Source organism: Spea bombifrons, chromosome 1 (genome assembly GCF_027358695.1).
Source record: "Spea bombifrons isolate aSpeBom1 chromosome 1, aSpeBom1.2.pri, whole genome shotgun sequence".
Taxonomy (NCBI): Eukaryota; Metazoa; Chordata; class Amphibia; order Anura; family Pelobatidae; genus Spea; species Spea bombifrons.
The window spans coordinates 802016-811400 of NC_071087.1; the positions used below are offsets into that span (position 1 = coordinate 802016).

At 43.8% G+C, this 9385-nt stretch overlaps 1 protein-coding gene across 1 annotated transcript; it reads right to left on the reverse strand.

The window, feature by feature from the left end:
* Nucleotides 1-1545: 1545 nt before the first annotated feature.
* On the reverse strand, nucleotides 1546-7185 carry LOC128467476 (vomeronasal type-2 receptor 26-like). Its single transcript, XM_053449135.1, has 3 exons — nucleotides 6845-7185; nucleotides 4013-4136; nucleotides 1546-2450 (listed from the first exon to the last, which is right to left on the reverse strand). The coding sequence occupies exons 1-3, from the start codon at nucleotides 7061-7063 to the stop codon at nucleotides 1546-1548; spliced, it is 1248 nt and encodes a 415-aa protein (XP_053305110.1). The 5' UTR covers nucleotides 7064-7185.
* Nucleotides 7186-9385: the final 2200 nt, after the last annotated feature.

Below are 9385 nucleotides of genomic sequence, written 5' to 3' on the forward strand. Positions count from 1 at the left end.
AGCAGGAGATTACCGGATTAATCCAGTCAGAGCAGCTCCTCCCACCCAGCGGCCATCCACACCCAGACAGGAAGAGGGGGAGGAGTTAAGGGCACAGAGAGAGCTCTGATTGGACCTTCCCTTAAATAGGCTTGTGTACCCTGCGCAGGCCTGTTGGGACAAGAAGGAAGCGACATCCAGTGCAATGGCTGATAGCAGCTGAAGGGCGACATCATGAAGAGATGTAGGGGATTCTGCAATGAACTATTTTACTTTTAATGTTAATGCGATTCTATTTGTTGTAATGTGGAGGGGCCCATTTTTATACTCCAGGGGTCCCAGGTCCTGTGTCCAGACTATGTTATACAATATATAATATAGTATATAATATACGCGGTGCCTGGTCACTAAACACTTCCCCAGCAAGAGCCTATGCGGGTTCCAGTCCTGTATTTGGGGTCTCAGCACCAGTGAGGTGCGACCAGAGCTGCAGAGAGACGTCTGTGAGGGAAGAGAGCACCAGTTCCAGCCAGGAGAATAAAGAGACAGCATTCCAGGGCTGCCTGAAGACATTAAAGAGAGGTAACTTATCAAACACTACACTTTTACACCATATAGTGGTAGCCACATCTGGGGCCCCAACAGTGCCCTGGCACAGGGACCCCTGCATTTGGGAGAGGAGATGGGGGTTACTCTGTTCCATCCATATACTCTCAGGACTGTGCATGCGCTGCTTAGGCCGACCTGCATAGCTGCAGCTGCACAGTCGTTACTTTAGGACACCGGGTTATGTGTTACATGGTTATTCTAATACACTTTACATTCTGTGTGTATCTTTATTGCGTGTTTTATTATTTTGTGTGGAAGGGGCCATTTTCTGAATGGGTGGGTTTAGTAAATATCACTGAGTGGAGGCCGCCATGTTCTTCTCTCAGATAGGCCGGGATCATTGGGATCCAACCACCGCAGAACACCAGCATGCTGAAGGTGGTGTACTTGGCCTCATTAAAACTGTCCGGTAATGTCCTGGCTAAAAAAGCTATAATAAAACTAACAGCTGCCAGAAGCCCCAAATAACCCAGGACACAGTAGAAGGCGATAACCGAGCCCTCGTTACACTGCAGGAGAAGATCAATATCAGGTGGGCACTGACAGCTACTGACGATACAGTATTAAAAGTGAACCTATATCTATATATTTTGATCTGAGAAGCAGAGATATTTGGCAATTTCTAGTCATAACAGAAAATTCATCATGCGGGGCCACTCAGCCCTTCTTCCAGGGAGTGCTCACTGGATTTGCCCTTTGAAACGTGCAGGGAGGCTGATGTGAAATGTTTAATTTTTCCTCAAATAACATGAAGCATACAGCTTAGTGAATACACCCTTATGTAATGCGGTTTTGGTTGGGGTTGTGCTTGCTTGTGTGCAGTGTTGTACTTTTATTATTTTGAGCTCTCGGGAGAACGTGTTAATGCAGATTAGTCTATCCCCAGTGGGTCAAATACCTTCCGATCCATATACTTCCTGGTTATTGACCGTGACAATATCAGGCACATTCCCCATTCTAAGAACCCGCTTTTAGTAAGTGTTTCTTTGTATTCATGCTCGGTTTCACCAAAATTATATAACATTTTGGAAAAAATATACAGCACAGAATTCCAGCGCTGGAAGCTAATATAGCAAAAATCTCTACAATCACAGTGTTTTTGCCCATGACGCTCATATAAGCCGGGATAAAAGTGACCCAGACATTGCAGAAAACCAGCATGCTGAAGGTGATGTACTTGGCTTCATTAAAACTGTCCGGTAATTTCCTGGCCAGGAAAGCGACAACGAAACTCACAGCGGCCAGGAAGCCCATGTACCCCAGAACAGTGTAAAAGGCAACTACTGACCCCTCATTACACTGAATAACGATCTTTCCAGGAGAGGAGTGAGTGTTCATTTCCTGGTACGGAGGAGAAATAGACAACCAGCAGATGCAAATGACCACCTGAATAAATGAGCAGACAAACACCACACCGTTGGGTATTTTGACCCCCATCCATTTCTTCCAAGTGCTGCCGGGTTTGGTGGCTTTGAAAGCGATGCAGACCATGATGGTCTTGGCCAACAGAGAAGACACAGCTAATGAGAAGAGGATCCCAAAAGCAGTTTGCCGCAGCATGCAGGTTACATCCTCAGGACGACCGAGGAACAGAAACACACAGAGGAAGCTCAGGATGAGGCAGACCAGGAGGAGGAAGCTGAGGTTCTGATTATTAGCTCTGACAATGGGGGTGTCCTGGTATAAAATAAATATCCCCAAAATAATGGAGGTTACGACAGACATGAAAACAGATATAGAGGCAAATACTGACGCAACTGAATCTTCTTTGTAGGACAAGAATTCAATGGGTTTTGGAACGCATTTATCCTTCTTCTCATTAGGATGTTGGTTTTCAGGACATTTCTGGCAAGATTCTCCATCTATAAGATATTTTAACATTTTACTAAAACATAAACAGTTTCTATAAATGAAGCCAGTTGTGGACCATGTGATGCCATGGATAATACGTCCCCGTTACTGTAACATCCTTTAGTAAAATCCTAAATTTTCCTATTAGGAGGCTGAACCCATTCCCCATTAAGCTGTGACTGTGTTTTGTTTAGAGCTCACTGAATTAGGGTTACTCCCCAACACGTCTATAGTGAGTTCCACAGCAGATGAGGTCTACTGTAGGGTTCCTGTCAAACTTGGTCAATGCTGAACCAGCAAAGGTAAAAGCCATCCATAGGAATGAGAGCTTGCCCCATCAGCCAATTAATATTAGTGCTACCTGCATCACATATAATGAGTGCCTAGCAGGTTCAACATGGTTTGTCTTAAGAACTAACAGCGCTCCGACTAGGTGGTATATTATTAATTAGGAAATATTTACTCAGCTGTGTTCATTTGACTAAGGACTGCATATAAGAGATGTTAATGGCCTCTGTACAGGGAGATATTTTGTGCACAGTTGATGTACATATGGGTCCATGATGTCGACCGTGTGGAAAGCAGGGTGGACCAATGCTCCAAACTAGGAACGCACAGAAACATCGTTGGCCGAAACATATTGCAGAAATAAAAGAAAAATGGCAGAAAATGGCACTATCGGCAAATTGTTGAAGTATAAGAAAAACGGCCTAAAATAATCATCTGCATCAGCCCTGCTGCTTACCTGTGTATTGCCCGCACAGTGCAGCATCTCTTGTTCCATTTAGGGGAAGCAGAAACCCAGCAGAGTCACGTGAATTTACTCATGTCACATGACTGTGCTCCGTTCCTGCTTCCCCTGGGCAGATCAGGAGATAAGTTGTTTGCAGAGGGAAGCAGTGGCCCCTGCGAAAGTCTGTGAACAGCACAGGGAAATCTGCAGTTCAGGTAAGGGGGTGGAGTAGGGTTTATGAATGAGTATGCGTGATTGAGGTAATGAATGTTTGCAAATGAGTAATATATGTGTGATAGCATGGATGTGTAAGTGCATCCACAGGCAGGGCACAAGAAGGCTGTAAGTTATGTGCAGACTCCCTCCTGCAGGGCAGCATTTTATCTGGGCTGGCAGCATCAATACACAAGCGGGGCAGCTAGCCAGGTTTCAGCATATATTGGCTGCTTGTATATGATTGCTTTATTAAATATATATATATGGTTGCCTGGGCATGATAGGAGTGTGATTCCTGTTAGCAATATATTAATATTGTTATTGATTTTTTTGTCCAAATTTGGTGTGTGACTTACTTTTAATAAAGCGTGGTTATTTTTTTAATATTTTTTTTTAAAGATGGGGATGGGAGTCATTTTTTGTTTCGGCCAAGTGCATCCTGTATTTTCGGTCCTGAATTTTTCCGTGCATCCCTACTTCAAAAGCATATTTTCAGATTGTATGTCCAAGCCGGGTTTACTAATGTGATTTATGACCTTTCATTAAACCATCATGGGCAAAGGGCACAGATAGCGCTGATCCTCCCTCAATAAACTCTGGCGTGTGTAAAACATTGCTATGCACCTGTTGTGTTGGAGATCTCTCCTTCGGAGCACGGGACACAGTCGAAGCAGCAGGTGTGCTTTCCTTTGTGCCAGACTCGTCTATAGCCAGGAGGACAGTCTTCAGAACATCGAGAGCGAGGAATCTTAAAATCAAGAAACAGGATTGGAGGAAATGTGAGAAGAAAGTGCAAGTGTCATTGGCCATTACTCTGCCCATGTTCCACCCATCATCCTCTCCTAAGCAAACCTTATGATCCTCTGTTGCACATGCTTTTTTCCCACCATCATCCCTTATGCTTCTCCTGCGGTATGAAAGCAGAAAGGCCGGGCCCCTGCTTGGCTTTGCCAAGTTCTGGCTGTACCCTTGTGGTAGCAGCCCCGGTCACCAAATTAATGTGAAAGAAAAGAAGATATTGGAGTATAAACTCATGCTAAAATTTGACACCATTCATTCAGGCCTAAACTCAGCTTTATGTTGCACGGTCAACAGAATGAGTCTTACACAAAGACACAGGGAGCTGATATCATCCGCCTGTACAAGGGACCATTTTCCAGTTTTGAAGCGATCGCTATGCTTTACCTTTTACTTTTAACCCCTTCAATCCCAGGGGTTTTTGGTACCTCTAGTCCCAGAGCAATTTTGCCATTTTTGCGCTATGTCGGTTCAGTGATTATTCTCTTTTCCTGTGAATAGAGTACCCATGGAAACTATATATTGTTTTTTCAAGGAGAGACAGAGCTTTCTTTTGATACCATAGTTGGATGATTAGCTGAAAATTTAGGATGAGAAATTTAGTAAAAAATAGCAAAAATTACAAAAAAAACACCTAATTTTTTTTTAATTTTCCCTCTTAAAGTGATGGAAAATCCCCTCAAAGTTTATCAATTCAGGTGTCCTGATTTCAGAAATATCTAATTTTATACAGATTTTCTTTACTTTCCTAGCACCAGGGAGCATACTATTAGGTGTACATTTTCTGTAGAATTTTTATGCCTATGGCTTAACGAGTTTGGGGGTTGTGAACGGGGCAGGAGGGTTATACTGGCTAGATGTTATGCTAGGGCAATGGGATGTAAGGTTCTTTACATTTTTTTATTATTATCTTTTTTATATATATTTTTGAATTTTTTTATTTTATTTTTTTGGGATTTTTTATATATTTTTTTAAAAAACAAAATGGTTAGAGGTCCTCTTAGGGACCTCCTGGATGTGTTATTAATGCCAGTGATGTCACAATGACATCACTTAGCTCACTTTATTATTATTTTTTATTATTATTTATATTATTATTTTATCTTTTATTATTATTTTTTAAATGAATAACTGTTTTTTTGTTGTTGTTTGTTTTTTTCTCTTTCAGCATGGGAGGAGGGTGAGAGACATGCACCGATCACACTGTGATCTCTATGCAGGTCCTCACAGACATGCATAGAGATCACAGCGTCTGTGCCTCATCGGAGGACAGGATATCCCCTACCGGTGAACTTCCATGTTACCCGGAAGGCAATGCCTGATCGCGCGATCGGGCAGTTTAAAATGTAACAGCTTTCATGCCGGAAGCTGTTACATCAGATCAGACAGCTGTCAGGGGGGAGTCCAGGCTGTCAAACAGACAGCCTAATCTCCTGTGCAGCAGCAGGAATGTGTCCCTGCCGCTGCAAGAAGGGCTGGACATACCGGTACGTCCATATGGGATTCATGGGATGCGTTTTTGGACGTACCGGTACGTCCATAGGGGATTGAAGGGGTTAAGCTTTTTTCAGGCATCAGACTCCTTTTCTACCGTCTTGGTCTTTACTGGACAGAGATGAGAAACCAGGTGTCACAGCTAGCTAACGGATAACCAGACACATTAACGATACCAGCCCTCTGATCACTCACTTAACCATTAAACACACCACAAAAACCACACCAGACTGGTAATATGCTGCCACCACCAAGTTATGTTTTAAGCTGACTACAGCTTATGGATACTTCAGTAAGCCCAGCACCGCACTGAACCGATCAAAAATGTATAAAACCCAATTTAAGTAAAACAAGTAACGCGGTTTATTCCGGCTGTCTCGGAAGGTAGAGTTCGGTTAGAGCACAGAGACAGAAACTGGAATAATATGTGGTTTAATCTGACAAATGTCACTGTGCTTATGTACAAAAATATGAACAAAGGTGATAACAATTTAGACACACAGCATACGACACAGTTTGTAAAAAATAAAACAATGAGAAACGCAGAAAAGACTAATTATACAAAACCCATATAGGTCATCTGCGGGAACCTCAATGTCCTTGTTGAGTTTGTTGATGATTTTCTGTGATGTTCTCAGAGAGGTTTGCTAATTTTTAAAAAAAACAGTAAATTTTTTCCCCTGGTGAGATGTTCCGCCCTTCCAGTGTCACAGAGAGACGTCCCAGGCCTAGCCCTTAGTATCACACACACACACACACACACACATATACTCTTAACGTACATCTGTTTGACAGATCTCATTGTGTCCTCAAGATGACCCAAGCCCAGCATAGAAGACCATCGCCCTAAATTCCATATCATAGGGGAGGCACAGCCAATGGTCACTGAGGCTGAACCTGAATGAATTTATGGCAAGACACCAGGTTCTTTACTGCAGACAAGGCCTAAGAGAAATGGATGCCTATTGGTGCAAGAAACTATCTGGTTATCCAATACACCCTATATATGCTACAATCTTACACGCACACAGTATAACACGGCATGTAGATTAGGCCTTATCTCTGCATTTAATGAGTGTAATATACACAGGGTGAGTTATATGTTATTTGGAACAGTTGTTTCTGATGTTTGTCTGGGTAATAAGTCACATATATGTCACTGACCTCCCGTGAGTGGTTTTTCCATCTTATGAGGCTGTGATTGAGGAATAATTGTTCTCCTTCTGGAGCTGATACTTTGAAGTGCCCGACACGTTCGTGTAAGATGCTTTTATTGGGATATTGTGCGTAATTCCTTATTTCATAGAAACTCTCCAACTCTCCCTTCTCATTGAAGCTCATTTTCATATTACTGGCACCATGGAATTGAATTCTTCTCAACATTATCTAAAATAATGAATATGCACATATGAGGGGGTTTCAGCAGCTTGATGACATTGCAATATTTATATCAAGATTTCACACAATAGAGCGTGAGGAAGTGAGGGAGAGAAAGAGACTCTATACAATTCTGGAGATCTCTGGTCAGACCTCACCTAATGTGGAAAAACCATCACCCTCTTCCTAACATTAATGCCAATGGCTTAGAAAAAGAGACCTCTGACATCTTTAAAGGCTATGTGATCCTCCATATTTTTCTATGTCAGCCCAATAGAAGGTATTCTCTATGATCATAGATCTCTGTGTGGGGGGGGGGGGGGGTTGGTGGTCAAAAAAAAAGTAAATGGTTTGCATGATCAGAAATAGCAGGGGTTACCAGAGGAAGAGTTTGTCAAACAAAACAGGAGGTGCAATTGAAGTCACCTATATAGATTTTAGTAAAGCGTCTGACACCGTCACTCATAGAAGAATTAGAAATAAATTGCAGTCTTTGAGTTTGGATGCCAGAATAGTTGAATGGATAAGCCAATGGTTGAGTGAATAGAGGCAGAAGGTTGTAGTTAGTGGGTTAGATTCAGAGGAAGGACTTGTCACTAGTGGGGTACTTGTGGGTCAGCATTGGACCTGTACTTTCACATTTTTATTTGGTCAGATATATCTTTTTTCAGATGATACAAAGGTCTGCGACAAGGTAGACATTCCAGGTGGAACAACTCAAATGGCGAATTTAAGTAAATCAGAAGAGTGGGGGAGAGAGCGGCAGCTGCAGTTTAATGTTAGAAGAATGGGGGAGAGTGCGGCGGCTGCAGTTTAATGTTAGAAGAATGGGGGAGATCTCGGTGGCTGCAGTTTAATGTTAGAAGAATGGGGGAGAGCTCGGCAGCTGCAGTTTAATGTTAGAAGAATGGGGGAGAGCTCGGCAGCTGCAGTTTAATGTTAGAAGAATGGGGGAGAACGCGGCAGCTGCAGTTTAATGTTAGAAGAATGGGGGAGAGCGCGGCGGCTGCAGTTTAATGTAAGAAGAATGGGGGAGAGCGCCGTGATTGCAGTTTAATGTTAGAAGAATGGGGGAGAGCTCGGCAGCTGCAGTTTAATGTTAGAAGAATGGGGGAGAGCTCGGCAGCTGCAGTTTAATGTTAGAAGAATGGGGGAGAACGCGGCAGCTGCAGTTTAATGTTAGAAGAATGGGGGAGAGCGCGGCGGCTGCAGTTTAATGTAAGAAGAATGGGGGAGAGTGCAGCGGCTGCAGTTTAATGTTAGAAGAATGGGGGAGTGCGTGGCGGCTGCAGTTTAATGTTAGGAGAATGGGGGAGAGCGCGGCGGCTGCAGTTTAATGTTAGAAGAATGGGGGAGATCTCGGTGGCTGCAGTTTAATATTAGAAGAATGGGGGAGAGAGCGGCAGCTGCAGTTTAATGTTAGAAGAATGGGGGAGAGTGCAGCGGCTGCAGTTTAATGTTAGAAGAATGGGGGAGAGCTCGGCGGCTGCAGTTTAATGTTAGGAGAATGGGAGAGAGCGTGACAGCTGCAGTTTAATGCAGATGAACTTCCGGGTTACGTCAGCAGTGATGCAACCCGGAAGGGAATGCGCGATCTGGCAGTTTAAAATGTAACAGCTTTCATGCCGGAAGCTGTTACATCAGATCAGACAGCTGTCAGGGGGGAGTCCAGGATGTCAAACAGACAGCCTAATCTCCTGTGCAGCAGCAGGGATATGTCCCTGCCGCTGCAAGAAGGGCTGGACATACCGGTACGTCCACAGGGGATTCTTGGGATGCGTTTTTTGGACGTACCGGTAATATGCTGCCACCACCAAGTTATGTTTTAAGCTGACTACATCTTATGGACACTTCAGTAAGCCCAGCACCGCACTGAACAGATCAAAAATGTATAAAACCCAATTTAAGTAAAACAAGTAACGCGGTTTATTCCGGCTGTCTCGGAAGGTAGAGTTCGGTTTAATGTTAGGAGAATGGGGGAGAGCGCGACAGCTGCAGTTTAATGTTAGTAGAATGGGGGAGAGCGCGGCGGCTGCAGTTTAATGTTAGAAGAATGGGGGAGAGCGCGGCGGCTGCAGTTTAATGTTAGAGGAATGGGGGAGAGCGCGGCGGCTGCAGTTTAATGTTAGAGGAATGGGGGAGAGCGCGGCGGCTGCAGTTTAATGTTAGAGGAATTGGGGAGAGCGCGGCAGCTGCGGTTTAATGTTAGAGGAATGGGGGAGAGCGCGGCGGCTACAGTTTAATGTTAGAAGAATGGGGAGAGCTTGGCAGCTGCAGTTTAATGTTAGAAGAATGGGGGAGAGCTCGGCAGCTGCAGTTTAATGTTAG

Excerpts from the sequence above, each read along its gene's own strand:
- LOC128467476 (XM_053449135.1), bottom strand. The coding sequence starts at position 7,063 with ATGTTGAGAAGAATTCAATTCCATGGTGCCAGTAATATGAAAATGAGC. Across the intron at positions 4,137-6,844 it reads GGAAAAACCACTCACGGGAG|ATTCCTCGCTCTCGATGTTC; the intron begins GTCAGTGACATA and ends CTTGATTTTAAG. Across the intron at positions 2,451-4,012 it reads AGAGATCTCCAACACAACAG|ATGGAGAATCTTGCCAGAAA; the intron begins GTGCATAGCAAT and ends AATATCTTATAG.